General features: G+C 37.4%; 1 protein-coding gene and 1 long non-coding RNA gene across 2 annotated transcripts in view; one reads left to right on the forward strand and one right to left on the reverse strand.

Annotated features, from left to right (window-relative positions):
- Positions 1–25,652, reverse strand: part of LOC139961888 (uncharacterized) — a 115,884-nt gene that overhangs the window by 38,171 nt on the left and 52,061 nt on the right. The window lies entirely within an intron of this gene.
- On the forward strand, positions 9,748–18,142 carry LOC139961866 (uncharacterized). Its single transcript, XM_071961483.1, has 2 exons — positions 9,748–9,941; positions 14,071–18,142. Exon 2 carries the CDS (start codon positions 14,071–14,073, stop codon positions 17,920–17,922), a length of 3,852 nt encoding a protein of 1,283 aa, XP_071817584.1. The 5' UTR covers positions 9,748–9,941; the 3' UTR covers positions 17,923–18,142.

A 25,652-nucleotide genomic window follows, 5' to 3' on the forward strand; every position in this document is an offset into this window, starting at 1 on the left:
CAAGCAACCAGACTTAATTTTGAGATTTTGTTTCCACTCTATCAATTTTTGATATTTCAAATAGTGTGATCACCAAAGTTTTCTCTTTTCATAAGTTAGCATAATGGATAAACAGTTTCAAGGCAAAGATTGATCAGTATACAGGTAATAATATTTTGCGTCAATGGTTTAAAAATAGCACCGAATTCATGCATTCTTTTTGAAAACCCACGCATGATGGTTGACTGGACACGTATAGTGTTTACGTATATATTTGGTTGTAATAACAGTCCCCAAAAGAATATATCTGGCGTCTATTGTAGCCGGATTTTTTTGTCTGCCAGGGAAATATACCCTCTTTGTGATTTAGACAACAGCAATGCATCCATAGGTGTTATTTCCTGGTGACAACACGTTTTCAGTACCTTGATTATGTCTGATATTTGCCACGTATTATGTGATGCTTGCCTAATTCTCTGCGATTGCATTGTAATGCTCTTGTTTTGTATGAATCTGTGCGTGATGCTTTCAGTTTTCAAGTGTCATATGTGATTGATAAATTGAACTTGAATAAGAATGCTAAAGAGGCACACACAACATCACCAGTGAATTTTAAATTGCAACCCTACCCCACCCAGCCCCCCCCCCCGTCATGCCCCCAACCTCAAGAATATAATACTAATAAAGAATATCCATACAGGCCCAGACAGATATTCTCCATAACTATAGACATTCTTGTAGGATGTAGGACAAATTTGAACAATAGTAGTTTAAATTCTTAAGGTGTTCTAAAAGCATATATTGACCTATCTCCAGTGGCGTAGAAAGGTACTTTTGAGTGGGGGGGGGGGGGCTGAAGACTGATAGCCGGCCTGGGGGAGGGGCTAAGGGGAAGTGGTGTCCCCCTCACCTTTGGATTTTTTTTTGCATTTCCAGGTGGCTTCAGATGCAAGTTGGTGCAATATAGCACACTTCAACACCCACTCCATTTTGTAAATAATTTTGCATTTTCACCTGGCCTTAGATGCAATTTGGTGCTCCAAATGAGATTTTTTTCTGCCAAAATGTTCTGAGTAAAATGACGAATGTTGTATCATTTATTGAGAAATGAAAAAAGGGTTTTCTGACTTGCGAAGCGGGGGGGGGGCGGAATGATACCTCCGCCCACCACATTTTTCATTGGGGGCTGGCGCCCCCCAGCCCCCCGGTTCCTACGCCCTTGCCTATCTCAGTTGATGTAAATACTGTAATGAGACACGCCGTTTTTGTATAGTTTGGGCACACTGCTATGCAAGCAATTACACAAAATATGAAACGGTGATGTAACAGTTTAGCTGTTAGTTTTAAATTCTAAATTTTTCTACAATTAAAGTTGAATTTCTTTGATATTCAACTTTTTCTAGTAAAAGTGTCCAAGTCCTAGAGTAGTATGGTGTCGTTAGAGGTCGTGAGGGCGTATCGTCCTGCCGCATGAATTTGAAATTACATGGACTGGGCTGGAGTGTCCCTTTATCCACACTCGGCAAAAATCAGTTCCCCTCTCACTTAATTGACAAAGTTGTGAAATCGTATTTACAAAACAAGTTGTCACCGAAAAATATCATTGACCCGGCTTCTCACAATACCAGATTTTACAAGCTCCCGTACATTGGTAATTTCTCTGGTCATGCTCAAAACAAAGTTAGACAGTTGATCAAATCGCATTGTACAGACATTGATGTCAAATTAGTGTTTATCGCATTTAAAGTTCGAAATATGTGTGTAGTAAAAGACATGATTCCATCATACCTTAAATCTCGTGTGGTCTATAAATTCATCTGCACAAGCTGTAATGCTTGTTATATAGGGGAAACCCATAGGCACCTTTCTACACGGATTTCTGAGCATTTAAAAACCGATAAGAATTCACATATTTACAAACACTTAGCTAAATTTCCCAACTGTAAGCGGCTATGTGACAACAACTCATTCAAAATTATCGACTCCGCTCCCACTAAACTCCAGCTTAGGATCAAAGAAAGTCTACACATCAATTGGGATAAACCTAATCTCAACAAGCAGCTTGACTGTCCAGTGTTATCTTTGTTGAGTTAATCTACTTTTCCTTGTGTGTTATTGCTAGTGTACATTTATCTGCTATTACTCGTTCATTTTGCGTTTGTAACCTGATGATGAAAGTCGCTACTTTCGAAACATGTCGTTCTTTTTGTATCAATTTTGGTAAATAGATGTATAAGTTAAAGTCTGTGGTGTTTTCAATTTTTTTTATTATCGAGATTTGTGCTAGGTAGACCATTTGGAAATATTATCCACGATGTTGCACGGAAATATAATGGATATATATATATATATTATATATATACATATATATATAGGGCTATATATATACATATATATATCTATATATATATATATATACATATATATATATATATACATATATATATATATACATATATATAGCCCTATATATAAGCCCTGTCAAAAACATGCAAACTATATTTTTCACTACGTTAACAATGAGTATGTCAATACGTCACAACCATTTTGAAAAGTAATTGACATGAAACTAAGAATGTCTGTATGGATCTGATTGCAAGTGACAATGTGAAGGGAGGGTGAAGAGGAGGGAAGGGGGTTGGTGAAGAGGGGGGAGGGGGGTTGGTGAATGACTGAAGGGGGAGGAGATTAACTTGCTTGGTTAATGCGCCAAAGTAGCCGTTACGTGAAATATATTTTGTTTTGACTTTTAAAGTCAAAATAATGAGATTAAAAGTAAAAAAGTAATGAGATTACGACAGTCAAAATCATGACATTAAAAATCAAGATTTTGAGTCGCTAGCGTTTTCTTTCCCATGTCCCTATTAAGTCACCATAACATAAGTATTGGTAAAATGCCAAAATAATATTTAGTAGAATAAAAAAAACAAGTCATGCGTATTCGTCACACTTTAGTAAAAGTAAACAGAAGGGTGGACTGACGGGGATTTGCTTAAGGCTATGAAATTTTAATACAATACCTCAATCTTTTAGAGTAAACAAGGTTGAGAATTGAGGAAATATATGTTTGCATGACATTGAAATAACGCTCTGCAAATTGAATGGTCATAGCCTTGGAATGTAGATTGCAACACTATTTATTAAAAGGGAACATTTGTAAGTTGCATGTTGTGTAAGGTGTCTTATCGAGCTAAACAAAGAAGAATCCTTATGTGTCAATTATAATCATGTTGAACCTTTCAAAAAGCCAAATGAATGAAGGAGAAGTTACAGAGACGTCGCAATATAGTTACTGTTTAACTCTAATATGTCTTCATCTGTCCATCAACTTAAATCTTTGAAATGTTACTTTATAGGTGTTATTGTCTAAGTAACAGGGGTGTTAGTTTAACCTTTCATTAAGCCAAACGAATGAAGGAGAAGTTACAGGGGACGTCGCAATATAGTTACTGTTTAACTGTAATATGTCTTCATCTTGTCCATCAACCTAAATCTTTGAAATGTTACTTTATAGGTTTTATTGTCTAAGTAACAGGGGTGTTAGTTTAACCTTTCATTAAGCCAAACGAATGAAGGAGAAGTTACAGGGGACGTCGCAATATAATTACTGTTTAACTCTAATATGTCTTCATCTTGTCCATCAACTAAAATCTTTGAAATGTTACTTTATAGGTTTTATTGTCTAAGTAACAGGAGTGTTAGTTTCAGAATTTGGCAGATGTTCAACGGTTGCATTATGAGATGCGAAAGTATGTGCATACCTACGTAACATGCATAATGAGATGCAAGAGAGGGTGAAGATCAGACTTGTAGTAAGTCTGCATCTCATATATATATATATATATATATATATATATATATATATATATATATAGAAGTGTATAAAATGTTCCAAGTAGGCCACGACAGAGTGCTCAATTCCGCGTTATGAAGAAGAGCGTAATATAAATTTTGAATTTTGCAGCCAAACCTCTACATGTATATGTCTAAATGTATATATATATATATATATATATATATATATATATATATATATATATATATATATATATATATATATATATATATATATATATAAATTACCATAGCTACCTGTGCTTGTAATCACTCTCACGTATACTTCATTATTTCATTATTTTGTTTATCTTTGTTGATAATAGTGTAAGATTAAGCACTCTAATTTTAAGCTTTGTGTCTTGTGCTCGTACTGAAGGGAATTCGTCTTGTACTCACACTGTGTCAAAAATGCTCCACCATACAAGTTAGGCTCTAGCTTGTTCATATTAAGTGTAAGGCGTTTACTGAGGGAGGAGGGAGGGGCTTATTATTCGGTTACTTTGGGCACTGACTTACATGATGACTATATTACGCACATTCTCAAACTTTTTTCCATGAACTGATTTCAAATAGGCTAACGCTAATGCCGTTACGTATAGCCCAGGTTCGCGGGCAACTAATTGTACCATACGTTTTCCTATAGTAGCATGTGTTCACGTTTCTGGCAACGGCTTTAACGTTGCAGTTATTGCGGCTCTACTTGCGCAATTGTCTCAGAGTCTATACAGTCTGCTTGACTGCATGTATAGACGTAGGCCCTAATGAGGCCTGGTAATTAAAAGCATTACGGTAAGTCCAACTTAAGTGATCATTGGCTAAGACTACAACTCCTACATAACAAAAATGTGTTATGTTTACAATATATACTTGACTATGATAGGCTAGCAAAGACTGAAGCTTAGAATTACATTCTGCAGCTTGTAAAGTCCGTCTTCCTGGACTATTATGGCAAGCCGTTTTATAACTCATATAGTCTATACCAGTAATTGGTAAAATTAATTTCACAATTTGCAAGTTAAAAATGTGCGGAGTCAATCTAATTTGAACTAAGTTGTTGGCTACATTCTAGCATTTCATTAATCTATTCATTTCTCAGTTTGCGTCCGTGAGTACAGTAGCGGCTGATCACCGTGAACAGCATTTCTTAAGTAGACCTACGCCCGAGGAGGGTTAGGGGGTCGAGGTATATGGCCAATACCTTCGATCGTCAGTACGGGGGAAATGGATCAGTCGGAGGATTTTGCATGCAGCCGGGGAAGAATTGGACCACTACTACAGGTGATCCCATCCCCCCCCCCTTTTAAACTTCACACAAAATATTGATTGCGAAACCAAGCATTAAGCCTCGGGCTACTATGTAGTATATATAAATACATTAACCTAATTAATATTCTAAATATGTCCCAGAATGTACCATTTGATTTCATCTCTCTCTGGGGAGGACCCCCCACGTACACCCTCCACACATGGGTATCGCCTTCAATGACCACACGGACGCACCATCCTTTATATGCACTACTTTTCGATACTTACTATATGAAATGAATATATATGCGACCAGCCTAAACAATGTCAACACATTATTATGTACCTGAAAGAGGTGCATGATGGCAGTACTGTAATCCATTTTGAGCATAAATGTTTATATATATATATATATATATATATATATATATATATATATACAATATATATATTTAAGCCCTGCCAAAAACATGCAAACTATATTTTTCACTACGTTAACAATGAGTATGTCAATACGTCACAATTATTTTGAAAAGTAATTGACACGAAACTAAGAATGTCTGTATGGATCTGATTGCAAGTAACAATGTGAAGGGAGGGTGAAGAGGAGGGAGGGGGTTGGTGAAGAGGGCGGAGGGGGGTTGGTGAATGACTGAAGGGGAGGAGATTAACTTGCTTGGTTAATGCGCCAAAGTAGCCGTTACGTGATATATATTTAGTTTTGACTTTTAAAGTCAAAATAATGAGATTAAAAGTAAAAAAGTAATGAGATTACGAAGTCAAAATCATGACATTAAAAGTCAAGATTTTGAGTCGCTAGCGTTTTCTTTCCCATGTCCCTATTAAGTCACCATAACAAAAGTATTGGTAAAATGCCATGATTATATTTAGAAGAATAAAAAAAAAAAACAAGTCATGCGTATTCGTCACACTTTAGTAAAAGTAAACAGAAGGGTAGACTGACGCGGATTTGCTTAAGGCTATGAAATTTTAATACAATACATCAATCTTTTAGAGTAAACAAGGTTGAGAAAGGAGGAAATATATGTTTTTTGCATGACATTGAAATAACGCTCTGCAAATTGAAACGGTCATAGCCTTGGAATGTAGATTGCAACACTGTTTATTAAAGGGGAACCTTTGCATGAGGTATGTTGGATAAGGTGTCTTATCAAGTTAAACAAAGAAGAATCCTTATGTGTCAATTATAATCATGTTGAACCTTTCAAAAAGCCAAATGAATGAAGGAGAAGTTACAGAGACGTCGCAATATAGTTACTGTTTAACTCTAATATGTCTTCATCTTGTCCATCAACTTAAATCTTTGAAATGTTACTTTATAGGTGTTATTGTCTAAGTAACAGGAGTGTTAGTTTCAGAATTTGGCAGATGTTCAACAGTTGCATTATGAGATGCGAAAGTATGTACATACCGACGTAACATGCATAATGAGATGCAAGAGAGGGTGAAGATCAGACTTGTAGTAAGTCTGCATCTCATATATATATATATATATATATATATATATATATATATATATATATATATATATATATATATAAATAACCATAGCTACCTGTGCTTGTAATCACTCTCACGTATACTTCATTATTTCAGTATTTTGTTTATCTTTTGTTGATAATAGTGTAAGATTAAGCACTCTAATTTTAAGCTTTGTGTCTTGTGCTCGTACTGAAGGGAATTCGTCTTGTACTCACACTGTGTCAAAAATGCTCCACCATACAAGTTAGGCTCTAGCTTGTTCACATTAAGTGTTAGGCCTTACTGAGGGAGGAGGGAGGGGATTATTATTCGGTTAATTTGGGCACTGACTTACATGATGACCATATTACGCACATTCTTAAACTCTTTTTCATTAACTGATTTCAAATAGACTAACGCTAGTACCGTTACGTAGCCCAGGTTCGCGGTCAACTTGCACCATACGTTATCCTATGGTAGCATGTGTTCACGTTTCTGTCAACGGCTTTAACGTTACAGTTATTGCGGCTCTTCTTGCGCAATTGTCTCAGAGTCTATAGTCTGCTTGCTGACTGCAGTATGGACGTGGCTAGGTAATTAAAAGTATTACGGTGAGTCCAACTTTAGTGATCATTGGCTAAGACTACAACTCCTACATAACAAAAAAGTGTTATGTTTACAGTATGATACTTGACTATGATAGGCTAGCACAAGGGCGGCGGAACCGGGGGGCACAGGGGGTACGTGCCCCCCCCCCACTTTTCCTCATGTTAAAAATGTGCCCTTTTTCTACATAAAAATTGAGGTGTCTCAAGTTAGCAAGAGGCCAGGGAACCAGAATGAACACTCGGGAAGGGCCGTTTCCGGGCATCTGGGGGGTTTGTAAAACCAAAATTTTTTTGTACGCTCCGCGCCAACCGATGGTGGCGCTCCGCTCAGATAGTCATGCATACAACTTTGCAAATCCTGGCTACGCCCCTGACTTTTAATGAATTTCTGTGGGTCAAACTCAAAGCCATTTCGAATGGGAAAAATTTGTTAAGATATTAACATAATCCTTGTTTCCCAATTTGCACATTGGATATTGCAGTGCTAGTATATATGCATATTTTCCATGAGGGGGGGGGGGGGCGTTGATGGAGTGATGTGTATACGCAAATAAGATAATACAATAAGAGTTGTAAAGGGTACTAAATATAAGGCTGCATCAGTCCAATCGAATTTCTGCAAAGTGCCCTTTGATATCGGTGCCCCCCCCCCCCAGATTAAAAGTGCTTCCGCCGCCCTTGGGCTAGCAAAGACTGAAGCTTAGAGTTACTTTCTGCAGCTTGTAAAGCCCGTCTTCCTGGACTATTATGGCATGCCGTTTTATAACTCATATAGTCTATAGCAGTAATTGGTAAAATTAATTTCACAATTTGCAATTTAAAAATGTGCGGAGTCAATCTAATTTGAACTAAGTTGTTGGCTACATTCTAGCATTTCATTAGTCTATTCATCTCTCAGTTTGTGTCTGTGAGTACAGTAGCGGCTGATCACCGTGAACAGCATTTCTAAAGTAGACCTACGCCCGAGGAGGGGTAGGGGGTCGAGGTATATGGCCAATACCTTCGATCGTCAGTACGGGGGAAATGGATCAGTCGGAGGATTTTGCATGCAGCCGGGGAAGAATTGGACCACTACTACAGGTGCTCCCACCCCCTCCCCCCTTTAAACTTCACACAAAATATTGATTGCCAAACCAAGCATTAAGCCTCGGGCTACTATATAGTATATATATATACATTAACCTAATTAATATTCTAAATATGTCCCAGAATGTACCATTTGATTTCATCTCTCTCTGGGGGAGGACCCCCACGTACACCCTCCACACATGGGTATCGCCTTCAATGACTACACGGACGCACCATCCTTCATATGCACTACTTTTCGATACTTACTAGCGATTCAGGTAGTACTACCAAAATCAGTCGGGTCAATGTTTGGAGTTTATTATTATTAGCACAATTTTGCGTTTAGAGCTACTTATACCATGGAGCTATAAACAGATACAGACCTTAATTATGATCTAACTACGCCACAGACTGTATCAATTGACTTCTACTTGAAGAAAAATGCTGAAAAATCAGCTAATATGAAAACAAACTTTTTCACAACCTATGCAGTTTTATGGACAATGACTCACTCTGCAGTACAAAAATAAGAATAACCCATAGAAAAAGTGTAAGAACCAATCAAGCAGAGAAGAAAAGAAGAGAGAGTCGTTAAGTTTGTTGTGTAGGAAATATTTTCACACGATTTATATTCTTAAAGGATCACCCATGTAATAACCAAACGTCACATACAGTACGGGGAATAATTCGTCTATACTTATAGTTAATTTCAAACGTTTCGTTCTCGATTCATCATCTATTTAACACTTATCACAATCATTTCAAGGTCATTTAACTCTGGACGTATATAGATAAGGTGCTACTGACAAAACAATAGTCTCTGGATATGTGTGTCTAAAACGAAGACCTTTAAAACGAAGACATCTAAAACAAAGACCGAAGATAGAAGACTGGAAAAATCGAAAACAAATAAAGAAGTCTTCATTTCTCAATTTTCATTTTCGAGATTCGCAGTACAGGCAAGTCTCGAAAACGAAGACCGAATAACGAAGACCTGCAATAATAATTATTTAAAACAGATACAATCGTCATGAAACTCTTCTAGTAGATCATACAAAGTTTAACGTCCTTGTCAGCCCCGGGGCACGGGGAGAGGGGATTTTGAAACCATTAGTTACGGTACGTGGTAAGGAGCAAGTCAAGGTACAACTGTTACCTCTTTAAGTGTGTTAGTCAATATTATTGGACCAATTCATTGTGGTGCGACAACAAAAGGAATATATTCGGAGATCAACTACGCACGCACGCGGGTGTCAAAAACATCACGAATGTTTTCGTGTTCCTGTTTGTGTTATTTCCTCAAACGCGCAAGGACATTTCAATACAACCGATTTCATTTGTCGAAGTAAATTGAATATTCAGTAATCAGTGGACCGGCCGCTAGTCAAATGATGTATACATAATACAAATATACGATGAAGTTGAGATCTAATTTTAAGTACTAACACCTGCGCTGGTGGTTATTGTGATTGGGCTGGAGGATATACATATTCATATATCTATTTATATATATAACTGTGAAACTGGAAGAGATTGCGACAAATGGTAAGCGCCGTTGTTATTTTACTGCAGAGCTAGGTTGCAAAGGCAAGGTTTGCACTAGCAAATGGAGAACGTGGTGCCTCGACAAATTTGATTCATTAATCTTCTTCTCAGAGCAATTTGACGTGAACAGAAAACCTCAAATTTACTATTGTTCATCGTATTGAAACTGAAGAAAGGGTTCGTATAACTTTAGTTGATTTATAATTACGAGACAATTGTGAATATTTGTTAATAATTAAAAAACAATAAGAAAAAAACTTTTCCATGAACCATGATAAACCATGATACTAGCTATAGATGCATGGTACGATGCTATTACTGTAAGTGACGACTGGAAATGCATGATTTATTGGAGTACATTATTTTTGTACTATTTGTACTACACCTTTAGATATTATATCACAAACCCTCCAAATATTAATCAAATTAACATTACCTAATATGTGCATTAATTTTTGAGTACTGGACGAATCTTATTATTTCCTCAAAAAAGAAAACAACAATTAGGTCCAGATATAATAAAGTCAGTATTAATTCCACACAACGAGCAACTTTGAAATGTTGAAAGCATTCCACCTTTCTCTAAAGTTATTTCTAATGGTATTTAATTATTACTAATGTAACGTCTTGCAACGTTTAGCATGTTTGGATTGAAAGTAACGAAGAACTGCTTTTAATTTTAGTCTATTTGCTGTACAGTTATAGAAATAGAAAATGCAAGCTGACTAATCCACTGATCATTTCCCCCTCGTATTTTCGGAGAGTTTTATCTGGGTAGGCGAGCGAGGCTATAACCTCATGGGGGTGGGTGGATTTGCTGGGTAACATTGACGGGGAGCCCGAGGCGCTGATCCATGATGTGGGTGTTACACCTGCATTACTCAAAAATAAGGGGAAAAATGATCGTTAGCACAACCTTGCGTTTAGGCTTAATAACGCGTCAGAATGGACCGTTTGACTTTTTTGTGAGGGGTAGGGATGAAACTACCTGCAGTCTTCCCAAGGCCGTATCCCTCTTTTGATATCCCTGAATCCGCCTTTGACGCTTCCACAAAGGTTCACGATCTTTCCTAAATCAGTCATGGGATTTCCAACCCCCCCCCCCCCTCTCGCGCACACACACGTTCGCCCGGCGCACACAAATGAGTCAAAGATGATCATTTTACAGCATTGAAAATATATTCACCGTTTTAATAATTGATCATAGGTACATTTTCTACCTCTATACAAGAAAAGAAATAGTTAACGCATTTTATTAGTATACTTAAGTATGAAATGATCGTAGAAGCGAACGCAAAGTCCATTTTACGCACGTATATATATATATATATATATATATATATATATATATATATATATATATATATATATATATATATATATATATATATAAATATATATATATATATATATATATATATATATATTTATATATATATATATATATATATATATATATATATATATATATATATATTTATATATATTTATATGTATATATATATATATATATGTATATTAGTAATAATATAGGCTTCACCATAGTTCCCTCCCCCCTTCCCCGTCCCTATTATCTTCAATTTAATCCATTTATGATTTGGACAGTCACAGCGTATCTTTTGTTTCATGTTTGCGCTCTTGTATAGCTGTTTCGGTTTCCTGGGAATGACCTTAAAGGTAATCAGGGGTTCGGAGAAATCCACCCTGCCGAGTCGTGTTTTGTTTGGTTGTAGACTATTGTCAATACATATGTGTCTGATAATACAGGTTGGGACGATGTTATTGATTTTGTTTTACACTGTAGTGGTATGCATAGCATAGTCCGAACGACAAACCTGTTTCTTCCCTGCGCCACAGTATGATCCCTGTGTGCATATCTTGCATGATAGCCCAAAGATAGAGCGCCTCAGCGTCAAATTCTATACTTTTTTGACACATTTTATTATTTCTAAAACGGGATCGACCCTTTTCGTGGTACCGATGGTAAATAATGGAGGGGCCGTATGGCAAGCCGTTTTAACATTTACCTCGTTATTCTTCTTAAGAAGAACCAATTCCACTTAAGTTGAATACAATTAAGCTTAAGTGAAATTAATTGCACTTAAGTAGAATACAATTAAGCTTAAGTGAAATTAATTGCACTTAAGTAGAATTGCATTTTACATAAGTTTAATTGTATTCCACTTAAGTATAATTACCACTTTCTTTTAAGCTTAAGTTAAATTCAATTTCACTTAAGCTTAATTGTATCCTACTTAGGTAAAATACAATTCTACTTAAGTAAAATTTAATTTAGCGTAAGTAAAAGTGTCATTCTTTTTCACTTAAGCTAAATGAATTTTACTTAAGTAAAATTGTATTTTACTTAAGTAAAATTGTATTTTACTTAATTAGAATACAATTAAGCTTAAGTGAAATTGAATTTAACTTAAGCTAAATTGTATTCTACTTAAGTAGAATTGTATTTTACTTAAGTAGAATACAATTGCATTTTACTTAAGTAAAATTGTATTTTACTTGAGTAAAATACAATTTAGCTTAAGTGGAATTGAAGGATCGGTCGCATGGCAAGCCGTATTAACATTTACCTCGTGCGGAGAAGTGGTTGGTCTGGGGGCAATGTTAACATGGTACCATGCCTTGTGGTACTACTACTACTAGTACTACTAGTACCACTACTTGGTGCAACAGCATCAGCAACAGTTTGCAACGATTGATTGGCTGGCTGCATTTACCAAATGTCTAACGTTCAGACTCAGTGATAAACATAGCTTTGCTTCAATTGCTAAGGGTATGTATGGTGTTATGTTCGTATAAATACACAACGAAAGCTGGATAAGTATGGCACAATGGCCGCAAATAGTTACGTAACTAGTACGTCTTGAACGTAACTCTATAGGTCTCGCATCACAATTAATTGTTCCATTGACTTACACACTAAACTCGTCACTTTCAAGACCTGCCAAAGCAGAGATAGAAGTTTTCATCTGATATATCCTACCCACCACATGATAGCTGTGATCTTGGCCTATCTTGGCACTTGCAAACTTCCATATCATGACAGTTTAGATTATGAGCTAGAACAGGAGCAAGTTTATCACACTGAACCCTTCCATATTATCGTTCGGAGTAATATCAACATTTAACCAAAGATTTTTTAAATGGTTTATATCACCTTCGATCCTCCCTATTTTCACACCATCTGTACTTAAAATTATGCTCTTTCATCTAAAGGCAGTACAAACGATGACAGTAAATGATAACATGCTTAAACAAGCTTTACGTTAGGTACTTTTACCTCTTTTCTGGCAATGGTTAACCTATTGAGCGGATGAACAGTGACGCAATGAGTAGCATACTGATTGACCAATCACATTTTACTTAAGTGTAATTCTATTTCACTTAGGCTAAATTGCATTTTACTTAAGTGAAAAAGATTGACCAATCACATTTCACTTAAGCGTAATTCTATTTCACTTAAGTAAAATGCAATTTAGCTTAAGTGAAATTGAAAAGCCATTTTGCTTAAGTAGAATAGCATTTTACTTAAGTAGAATTGAATTTTACTTCAGCAGAATTGTATTTTACTTAAGTAGAATTGTATTTTACTTAAGCTTAATTCAATTTAGCTTAAGCTAAATGGAAGTTTACTTAAGTAAAATACGATGTAGACAAAAACCGTTTGAACTTTAGCTAATATGAATTCCACTTAAGTGGAATACAATTAAGCTTAAGTAAAATGCAATTCTACTGAAGTGCAATTCATTTCACTTAAGCTTAATTGTATTCAACTTAAGTGGAATTAATTCTACTTAAGTAGAATAGAGAGGTAAATGTTAAAACGGCTTGCCATAGGGCCGCCAACGATGTTGTTTTTCAAGAGATACTTCTGTCTGTTTCCAGAATCTCATATTGATGTTTACTATAAATTTTATTGCTGCTTTGGTTCAGGTAAAGAGAAAGTTAGTTGCAAGGGGGTCAACAGGAATTGGGCTACCGTTACAAAAGAAAAGTTTGAGGAAGTTATCCAAAACAAATGCTCTGTTCAGGCAACTAATAGAGGTTTTCAAATGAAGAGCGGTCAATGCAGAACTACGTTCAGGAAAAGACCGCACTATCGTATTTATACATTAAACGGAAAGTGGCGAAGGATGGGGTTTCACTACACCCTTAGATTTGTAAAGCTGTTGTGATATCTGTAAGACATGTAAGATCTTATATTTGCGCTTTCGCATCAAGTTCATATATATGCGTATGTCATGTTGTATTCTATTCACTGTGTTCTTTCTTTGACCTTTATTGACAGATGATGACGGGGTATCTAGGTGTGGTGATATTCTCGTTAGCTGTGCAGTTATTGCTTCTCTTTAATCCTATTGAAGCAACATGGCAGTGCCCTGAGGCATGTTCTTGCACAGGGGCATCACTGGACTGTTTAGCTGCTAGCCTTATTGAGATTCCATCAGAAATCCCTGATACTTATGAAGGCCTATGTTTGGGTTTTAATGATATCCAGAGTGTTGAAAGAGATTCCTTATCACATTTGGGCAATCTAAGGCTGATCGATTTAAGGTCAAATGGAATATTCCAAATAAATGACATGACCTTCCAAGAACTTCAGACATTAGAGACATTGCAGTTATCATCTAATAATCTCCGGGCTATCACAGTCGATTTATTGTCAGGTCTGAGGAGCTTGGAAGTGCTTGATGTTTCAAGCAACGTTATTGATAGAATTGATCCTGGATCATTTGATCATCTACCAAATATAAAAGAGATTTATCTTCAATCAAATCTAATCGAATTGCTTCACCCAATGATGTTTCGGTCACTGGCAAATCTCGAAATTCTTTCTCTCCGAAATAACTTCATCGAGGAGATTGCGTCAACTGCATTACCCCTTCCTTCCAATCTCAGGGAATTGGATCTAAAATACAATGACTTGTATGAGATCGATGACAACATTTTCAGACAACAAAGTAGACTTAAGACACTGCTTCTCGGGACCAACTACATATCCTATATCGCAGAGATGGCATTCACCGATATAACTTATCTTGAGGAACTAGATGTCTCCAGCAACGAGCTAGAGTCTATACCGCCTGAAGCTTTGGGTGGTTTACGGAACCTCAACATATTGGACCTCTCCGACAATAAAATTGACGTCATAACTATTGGCGCTTTAAGAACCTTAGAGAAGTTAGAAGAACTTGATCTTACTAGGAATTCTCTCTCTGAACTTGAGTTTGCAATGTTCTCCGGGCTTAACAATCTAAAAGTTTTAAATTTACACAAGAACGTCATTGAATTGATCCATCCTGGTACATTCAGAGCTGTGCAATCCTTGGAAAAGGTTAACTTGGGATTTAATTATATCCGAAACATATCCAGCGATGTTTACCAAGATCTCATCAATATCAGAGAATTGGATTTTGAATTAAACCAAATAGAGGAGATCAACTTCTCAGACTTAGAGAGACTCAAAAAGTTGCAGAACCTCACCATATCTTACAACAGTCTCACGAAAGTCAACACCAGTAGTGCATCTGTTTTTGACAACTTAGAGAGGATAGACCTACAAGGTAATTTTCTTTCCAACCTACAGCAGAACTTTCTTGTTGGTTTACCGTCTTTGGCTGAACTATCACTAAACCACTCAAATGTGGAATTACTTCGTAGAGGCGTCTTCCGGTCTCTAGGTAATTATCATAACCTTACCACCCTAGAACTCGCAAATTGTGACATAGATTCAATTGAAGCAAATTCATTTGACCATCTAACTAAGTTATTAATACTACGTCTAAATGGCAACAATCTCGAAACTGTGACGGCTGTAATGTTTAGGGGATTGAATAGTTTGGAGGTAATCAATTTATCCGATAACTTAATATCTTTTATCGACGTTACTACTTTCCAAACGATGAGTAATCTCCGCGAGGTACTCTTAAACAACAACAGGCTTATCGAACTCGATTTTAGAATGTTTGAATTCAACATGCTCATCCAAAATGTACATCTACTGGGAAATATCAATATGTCCTCGATATACACTGAATTAATTGAATCCTTCACCAATTTAGAAGTTCTTCAAATCTCCTCGTGTGTTTATTGTTCTGAGGCGCTCTCCTCTTTACAGTTTGTCGAAATGAACAATTTAACAGAGATTGTAATGACAGAAGTTGGCTTGAATGAAATTCCCTCTAGTGTAGGTTATGCCCAACGAGTTAAAGAGATCGACTTGTCCAGAAATGAAATTTTACAAGTCAATTCCAGTCGAATTGGTATTAAATCCAAAAGATTTAGTCTTGATTTGTCTTTCAACAAAGTTACCAACCTCTCTCTGGCCAATATGGACAATTTAACGTCACTCTTGCTGGACTACAATAAACTTACTGGTATAAGCAATCAAACCTTTGCCAACTTAAGTTCACTGGGACGAGTAAGTTTAACACATAACGAAATTTTTGAGATTGGAAGGAGCAGCTTTGTTGAAGTAGGACAATTGATTAGTATCGATCTTTCTTACAATAAGATAACCTCTCTCCCGATTGCGCCAATATTTCATCCCAATACTGGTAGACTGGTTCTTCACCATAACCAAATTACTAGTGTATCTTCATCCTCTTTCGATGAGATGGTAGGAATCTATGAGTTTGATATCTCATACAACAAACTGCAAGTCTTAGATATGGAATTGCTTGGCAAAATGCCCAAGTTATACACCTTCAAAGCTGCGCACAACAGCCTAGTTCAATTATCCAGTGGTACATTTGATGGGAATCCAAGCCTGAGAACAGTCGTTTTGTCGTACAATAAAATATCAACGTTATCTGATCAGGTTTTCTCAGCCATAGACCGAATACATCAACTTTTTCTGGATGGAAATCCACTCCATGTTGTTCCATCAAATATATTGCTCAATCAGCCCTGGATAAGTACCCTTTCATTATCAGATACTAAGCTTGTAACGATACTGAAATCTGATTTTGCTCACTCAAAGCTTCTTCAATTTCTTGACATCTCCAACAACTCATTAAACTTCATCGAAGATAAAAGTTTCCAACTGCTTCCGAATTTATATAGACTGGACATTTCTCACAATTCTCTAGATAGCTTTGATGCACTTGGAATTGAGTACCTAACAAAATTGGTCGTCTTTTATAGCAGTAACAATAACTTTAAGACTATTTCCGCAAGAATATTTGAGGGGAGCAGCGATATGAAAGTCCTTGACGTATCTAACAATCAAATCGAAGTATTGCAAGACCGAATGTTTTCGGGTTTGCGACCGTATAGTATATCGCTCGCCAGGAATAATATCACAAGTCTCATGGGGGATGCTTTTGATGGGTTTTATAGCACCCACTTAAAGTCATTAGATCTAAGTTTCAACAAAATATCTTACATGCAGAAGGACACATTCCAAAGCTTAAGACACTTGAGATTTTTACAACTTCAAGGGAACAACCTTGGAAACATCGAAGATGGCATATTCTCACCATTGTTGAATAACTGGGTTACTTTGTTGAATAACCCATGGCGTTGTGATGATAAAATATGTGGCCTTCGAACTTGGCTTACGAAACACCCATCCTTTGTTCGGGGCCCTCTATTTGATACATTGTCAGAAGATTTTCATGGGAATTTCTTATACCTAAATTTGGATGATGTTAAATGTGAAACCGGTAGCAGATCAAGTTACATAGGACAACCCATTGAACATCTTCCAGACGGGGTATGCCTCCCTGTCCCCTCACAATCTAGTGAGTTGACAACAACCCCATCTGATCCGAATAAAGATACATATGTGTTATTTTTGTGGTCGGGTCTTGCTTTAGGAGCTTGCATTGTATTCGTCGTGTTGATGGTTGCCTGCATATGCATAGTAGGAAGGAGGAGAAGGTCAAAACGCAGACCAAACGACGATCTACCACCACCTTATTACGAAGATGTAGCTGCAAGTGGTGATCTGGGCCGGAGGGTAGGTAGTGAGGACTTTCACCTTGCTAGGGTTAAACTTCCACCAGAACCTCTTGGTCATTATGACAGAAAGATTTCTCCCAATGAAGACCCTTATCTGTCTCCAAAATATGATGATTTGCGTAGGACTTATCGTGTGGATGATGACATAGACCCAAACTACATAATTGTCGAATAGAACCAAATAAGAAATTAGATGAACACGGACTTCCAGAAAGAGAAATGTGGATGGGACATGAATGTCAGGTTAAAAGATGATTTTGTAAGATTTGAAAAAAATTGAAAAGAATGTGATATAAATACATTTTCTTGTATATATATTTTTAATGCCACGTTACTTTCAGTTATAACGAATGGTTTTGCAGCAAACTGAAGCCTAACCCCCCCCCCCCTCCCCAGTCACACTTCATGACATCATCTGCATCGACAAAATCCCAATATCTTCCAAATGGACCAAGATGACCCTTAGTTATCTGGTTAATCACAAAGATGTTGGTCTATTATATATGTTAAATACGCTTTCTCCTCAACTTAAACTTTTACATCGGTGATTGTTCTTCGTGTTATTATATTTTCTTTATATACATACTCAAAACTCAGAGCAGTAAATTAATTCATAACAAAAGGTGACAAGACGATTTTCTTTTATTATATTTTTATCAATGTAAATCAATTGTATATACTTGCCTAAATCCAAACTATTGTAAGCTCCGATACACGTTTAATACAGTGTATGTGTATATCATCAAATATTAATTGTTACATAATTTTGAAACCTTCCGGGAATATAAAACAGGTATACTTTTAACATTTTCATAAGAATAAATATGCAGAAATACTTTTGGGTTCATTATTCCTTTTTTAACAGGACGTTATTTTAGAATTATCGAAATTTAGGATCGAACACCAATTTGAATGTATAGTTAAAACACTTTAATGATGCTATAAAATTTTGATGTGGTTGCGAAAGCCGGGTATCTGTTTAGCTTTGTCACCCATTATCCAGATGAGTTACTGATGCAGGCTTGTGGATTATGTATTCCTTCATTCATATTTTGTTAAAGCATATCTGGTAAAACTGTTGCATTACAAATAATAAACGCATATTACATCTCCAGCCTGGAATGTTCAAATAAATATTTAATAAATAAACACATTGTTTACTCGCTGTTGTGTTATTTACGCTGGATCTACCATACCCGTTGGTCTTATGTCAAGTCCTTCTCGGCCGACACGAGAACTTGAATCAGATACACTACCACAAACCACATATATACGTCTTCGAAATTTGTCTATTATGATCTTTGATTCATTTTAATATGAATGCTATACTTCAAAACAAGTCGCAACAATAAACAAAGCTTCAACTTTCATGACCTAACTGACCTGACCCTTAACCCACATCTCAGTGCACCTACAACGTATACGGCCAGGGACATAGCAATGGGAGCGATCGCTCCACCGACCCACCCCCCAACCCCTTTGAGTTCCCCGAAAATAAAATTTAACTAAAAGCAGAAAATATCACCAAAGCCCTCTTTTTAGGACCCTTATCAGTTTTTCCTCTGAAAGTTCGTCTGCTACGTAATACAATACTCTTATTATTGTTTATTCTTGCAACGTGGGAGGCATTTCATGGCGCTCCGTTAAGTACAATAATGCTTCCTTTGTGAGAAGGGCACCTTTAAAAATTCTGCTCCACTTCCCCCTTCCCCCGTTTCAAATTGCTGGCTACGTCCCTGTACACCTGTTACCTTTAACTACATCTTTTAAAGCAGCATTTTGCGTTTGGTCGCCGTTTTCTATTTTTTGACATGTCCATCGAGTTTTTCACATATATCAATCACAAAACAGCAAACTAAGATATCAGCCAAGTTTTTCCCTGCCAACATCGTTAATTGGCGAGTAATTAAGGATATTTGCAGAGAATGAGAAAAGTATCCACGACAAAATTCCACATTTAAAATCAGGTGCTTATCGGTCGGGGGGCGTTGGGGCGCGCCCCCCGGGTAAGGAAAAGAGGAGGAAAAAAAGAGAAGAAAAAAGTGAAAAGGAGGGGGAAAACGAAAAGGAGGAGAGAAAGGAAGGGAAAAGAAAAAGAAAAAAGAGAGAAAAAGGAGAAAAGGAGGGAGTAGAAGATAGCCAAGACCTCGGGAAGAGAAAGAGGAACAGTTATAGTTAAAGCGCTGATCCCTATTATATACACAGGGTAGCCAGTGACAGATCAAGGATTACGGAGGGGTGTGCGCCTCACCCTACCCCTTACACCGACAACTCCATTTTTGACGTTTCCATTTTTCTTTTCTCACTAATGTATCTATATAAATACTATATATGGTCTATCATAACGCGTGTGTGTATGGACGCCTTAAACAATTGTACAATTGTGCTATATGGAACCAACTGTGGCTGGTCTTGAACTCGACCGAGTCGTCGGGGAACATCACGCATTTCGGGAAGGGGGCGACCGCACTCCCCCCCTCCCCCCCCCCGAGCAAATTTTCTTTATAACATCGCTAGTAATTTCAAAATAGACAATGCTTAGATGCAACTTACAAGGCCTGGGAAGTGTCATTTCCAGCGATCTGGGAGGCATTTTCGGCCAAAATTGTTCTTGTACGCTTCGCACCAACTCATGGTGGCGCTTCGCTTAGATAGTTTGCCTATAGGCTTCGCCCCTCCCTTGGCAATTACTCGCTACACTCCTGTTCGAATTTGTAAAGCAAAGAGCAGATATAACATCATATCAGTGAGCATTGAAATGCATGTTCCACGATGAACAGCCTAAAAAACTGTCTATGTGTGTATTCAAAGGCGTAGGAGCCCAATTGGATTTGGGGCTGTAACGACTCGCCCGAAAAAAGCCAAAATTTTTTTCGCGCGCCTCGCGCGCATCCAACATATCGATGCCAATATCATATAAGCAAGCATCGGTCATTACATTGCATGGCATCGTATACCTTACGGTCCGTGAAAGTTGCACAGTATACCGCCGGATGCTAATGTAAACAACGAAATGTCTTATGTAGATGGAGAACCAGAATGCAAAATGCATGGAGGTTTCGATGACTTTAATGCACTAGACTTCTGCTTGTTAGTATAACCAGAACTAGCTGTTACTAACACTATGGCATGCTAACACAGGTCAGTCTACTGTACATGGCTATACACACCTCGATCAAAAGCAATAGGGTTCTTGTACTCAATGTTATGAATCCACACACCAAGTATTACAAAACAAAACCAAATCTCTAATACTTCGCACATTAGGGTTGCAGAGGAGTCCACTTATGGACAAGTTAGATTGGAATATGCCTAAGAAACTTGAAAGAATCAACTTAAAAGAAGCTAATACAGGTCACTGGAGGTCAACCTGAGGTCAAAGGTCACCCAAATGCAGTTCGACTATTGTATTACAATAGCGTAACTCTCAACCCTGTCAGTGGTAGTTTCACAAGTTACATTTTGACCCATAAATGACCTTTGGTGACCTTGGATCACATCACGGTTATTTTGGAAAATGTGTCGCTACTTCATTCACAACTTGTCCTAATATACCAGCCATGTCTGACTTCGTGACTAGAAGTTGTTGCAAAAATTAGCATAAGTTGGGAATTTTTTGCACATAATCAACCTTGAATGACCTTGATTGACCTAATGGTTTTTATCAAAAATTTTCCCCTTGATGATGTGCACTCTGTCCTAAAATCCCAACCTTGATGGACATTTGGTTCTCACGTTATTGCTAAAATACTAGTTTTTGACCCCTAATTGACCTTTGTTGACCTTGGATCATATTACCGTTATGGTTTGAAACGATCCTTTACCCCATTCACAACTAGTCCCAAAATATCATCCATGTCGGACCCTGTCAGTGGTAGTTTCACAAGTTATTGTGAAAAAAAAAACACATTTTGACCCATAAATGACCTTTGGTGACCTTGGATCACATCACGGTTATTTTTGAAAATATGTCCCTACTCCATTCACAACTTGTCCTAATATACCAGCCATGTCGGACTTCGTGACTAGAAGTTGTTGCAAAAATTAGCATAAGCTGGCAGTTTTTTGCACATAATCAACCTTGAATGACCTTGAATGACCTGATGGTTTTTATCAAAAATGTTCCTCTTGATGAGGTGCACTCTGTCCTAAAATTTAATTGGCCTACAATGTTTACACATAATGTTATTGCTAGAAATGTATCAAAACCAACCTTTGGCCCCTCATAACTTGAGAACTGGGTGTCCGATTGAAGCGGGAGTTGGTTTCATATATTCAGCACAAAAAGCTCTATCAAATTTTCAAACTTATCTTTGTTCTGTTTTGTTTTGCCCCGTATCTCCTAAAATGAGCATATTTTTTAAGATTTGACCTTTGACCTTTTGACCTCGCGGTCAGATGTAGTTTGACACGCTGCTTCCAAAAAGCAACATGACAAGTCTGTGCGACCATCCTAACTGTACTTATTAAAAAACAAAAACATTGACCTCTGATAACTTCGCACACGAAGGTCGCACAGGGGTCAACTATGGACCATTTTGATCGGAAGGTACCTTTGAGATCCGATTATGGCCACGAAAATTCAAATAACCCAAAAAACTGATAAAGGTCACCGGAGGTCAACCTGAGGTCAAAGGTCACCTAGATGCGGGTCGACTTCCTGATTACAATAGCGTAACTCCCAACCTTCACGGACATTTGGTTCTCAAGTTATTGCAAAAATACTAGTTTTTGACCCCTGCTTGACCTTTGTTGACCTTGAATCACATGACCGTTATGTTTTGAAACGATCCCTTACCCCATTTACAACTGGTCCCAAAATATCAACCATGTCGGATCCTGTCAATGGGAGTTATTGCTTGTTTTAATATTTTGGTTTTTGGCCTCTAACTGACCTTTGGTGACCTTAACAGGCACCACAAAAAATAGGGCACATCTACTCAATGTGGTACTCATGTACACCAAATATTAGATTGGTCCAAGCTCCCCTACTTGAGATACCGTGTTTACAAGCCAGGCGTCACACACACAGACACACGCACCCACACGCATACACACATACACACACTCTCCGCCTGCATGAATGCATAGGTTACGATTTCATCGAAACCAAAAAGCATACAGATCCATTTATGTCAAAACTCTCTTTTACAGTAGTAATGTCGGCCAAGCTAAGAACTTTATTTTAATTACCAAGGAGATCATTTTTAAGCTATTCGTTGCTATTTATTTTTCTTTCATGCAGTAGGTGCCCGAAAAAATGGGAAAAATTTGGTTGCGGGAGGGGGGGGCTGCAGCCCCGCCTCCTACGGGACCTACGCCTATGTGTGTAGTGCTCGGTTTCGATATACCTGATATCGGAAATATCTGCTATTTTTCATTTCCTTCAACGAAGTTTCATAATAGCCATTATAAGAGGTTTTAATATTTGTACACCAATAAATTAACTGTCTGAATTTTCGAAAATTTCCTCACCAACATTCTTCATCATACTTTCCTCTATTCGTGCAATTTTGACCTGTATATTAGGGGTTCAAGGAGTTTTTCAATATTGGTTGTCCATAGATTGAATTTTGTGCAACATTATGGGGATGTTTTGAAGTGATTTTATTCACGAGAAAAGTGAATTTTCAAATTCTCAACAAATAATGGGCTTAAAACCTTGAAAAGTGGGGCTTTCGGATATTGTGGGCCGTGACGTAGAATTACCTACAAAAGCAATGATCCATAGGACATGCAATGAGGTCGAACATGATGTGTGACTGGTGACAATCTTTAAAAAGGTTATGGATGGAAAAAAAACTTTTGGGAAATACTTGGTTCTCAGGCAAAAAGTGTACATCTGGTTGGTCATTTTCAAGCCCGAGAAGTGCCATTTCCGGTGATCTGGGGGGTATCAAAACCAGAAATTTTCTTGTACGCTCCGCGCCAACCGATGGTGGCGCTCCGCTAAGATAGTAATTCGCGCCCCCCGGGTTAGAAAATCCTGGATACGCGCCTGAAAATTAATCGCATACAGTACCCAAAACTCACTAGTTTGAATTCAACCAATCAGAGATGCAGGCTTAATTATGAGCCGTTGCTAAAAATAGATTCAAGACTTTGCGCTGGCACAACCAGGGAGTTGTTATGGAACTCCCTGGTACAACTGCCATATAGACTGTACACAAATCAAGCTTGGTGTTGGATTACGTATTGGTTAATGACGTTCGTAGTGTTTAAATATTCATATTATGGGCGAGGTTAACTGGGATCCCAACGGAAAATATCTTGGAGAAAAAACAAAGTTGAAAGTTGCAAATTTTTCGACTTTTATGCCACCATTTGAAGTAAGATTTAAATAGATAAGCTAGTTATGTATGTCGTTATGGCATAGTGGAGTCAGTGAGGTTGAGAAATATCATAGAAAAGGACGCAAAATGCTGCTTTAACGTAGATTAGCTATTTAACAATCTTAAATACAGTAAGCTCTCCCCCTTCCTATCAAACATAACCTATATTTCTTGAACATGCTATAAGATATAAGACTTCATCAAGTGGAATTTTGATTCCTTTAATTGTTTTGATAGTTACATATTTAAATTATTTACAATTCCGATGAGTCGTTTCAACCTTACGAACATTCTAGACTTTCATAACTTTGTATTCACATAGCATGCTCATGGTATAACGAAGGTCACCAGGGGTCAAACTGAGTAAACCATGTAAATAAAATATCTCAAGAAGAAAAGCTTGGATCAATCTCGCATTTCCTGTGAGGTCAAATTGTGGAAATCTTGAAGGGAGGGTTGGACGAATCTCATATTTAGTATGTAGTTGGTACACGTTCAGTACAAGATTTTATTGAGGTCAAAGGTCAGTTGGAGTCACCAGACGCCAAATTATGGAAACCTTGTTTTATAAGCTACCATATCTCCCACAGATCCGCCTATCAGATAACATGTGCGTTACGCCTCATACAAATAGGAGGCTTTTGGCAATTGGAAATGAGCTTATGGGCATCCGTAAAATCTAAACTGAAAACACGAACATATTTGCATTGGTTTCAACGTGCCGCTCGCCGGGAAGCCTTATTTTGCGTGCAGAAAGGTGTACTTTGTAGTATACAGCGGTTCTATTGGACGTTTTCCGTCGTATTTATTTCAGGTTGGATGTAGTTTCGTTGTGACCAGGCAGCGTTTATGAAACTTAACGGTTCATCTTGTTACATTTTTTACTATGAACAATCTCAAAGCGAAATAATTGTGTAAAACGGATTTAGTCTGGCAGTGAGTTCACAAGCTTTTGTCTGGATCGGCTGTTGATCTCAATTTGTGTAGTCTCTTCCACCAGTTTCAGCTTAGCAAGGCCTTAAAAGTAACGTTCGACTTCCGTCACGTTTATGATTATGGGACAACTTGAACACACCTGGCTAGGCCTGTGAGCAATTTTATGCTGTCCAGTATATATATATATATATATATATATATATATATGTATATAGGAATAACGGAAAAACTGTTAAACATAGGAATCACAAATGACTTCAAGTTGGTTAGAATCATGTTTGATCTCTAGAGCAAGGCAAATATGTCACCAAAAACAAAACTAGTATTGTTCGATACAGGTGACAAACGCCTACCGTGGAATTACGACCTTTCTTGCCAGTTTCGGACCTCTGGACAAACAATCAGCGTCCATAGCCTAGTGCAGTGGTTAGGGTTAGCTTTACGTAAATGTGAGTTGTGCATAGTTACGTGCATATTAAACCGACTTGAACTATTTCCTGCTGCTGAATTACTTGACAAAAGACTCCAACTACTTCTCCCCCACCCCCCCCCCCCTCCCCTCACACTCTCCTTTTCACTCCCCTCACATTACTGACATTTCTAAACTAACAAAAATATACGCAAGAGACGAGAGTGT

The sequence above is a fragment of the Apostichopus japonicus genome, chromosome 3, assembly GCF_037975245.1.
Source record: "Apostichopus japonicus isolate 1M-3 chromosome 3, ASM3797524v1, whole genome shotgun sequence".
Lineage (NCBI taxonomy): Eukaryota > Metazoa > Echinodermata > Holothuroidea > Aspidochirotida > Stichopodidae > Apostichopus > Apostichopus japonicus.

Coding starts and splice junctions, on each gene's coding strand:
- LOC139961866 (XM_071961483.1), top strand. CDS start 14,071: ATGATGACGGGGTATCTAGGTGTGGTGATATTCTCGTTAGCTGTGCAG.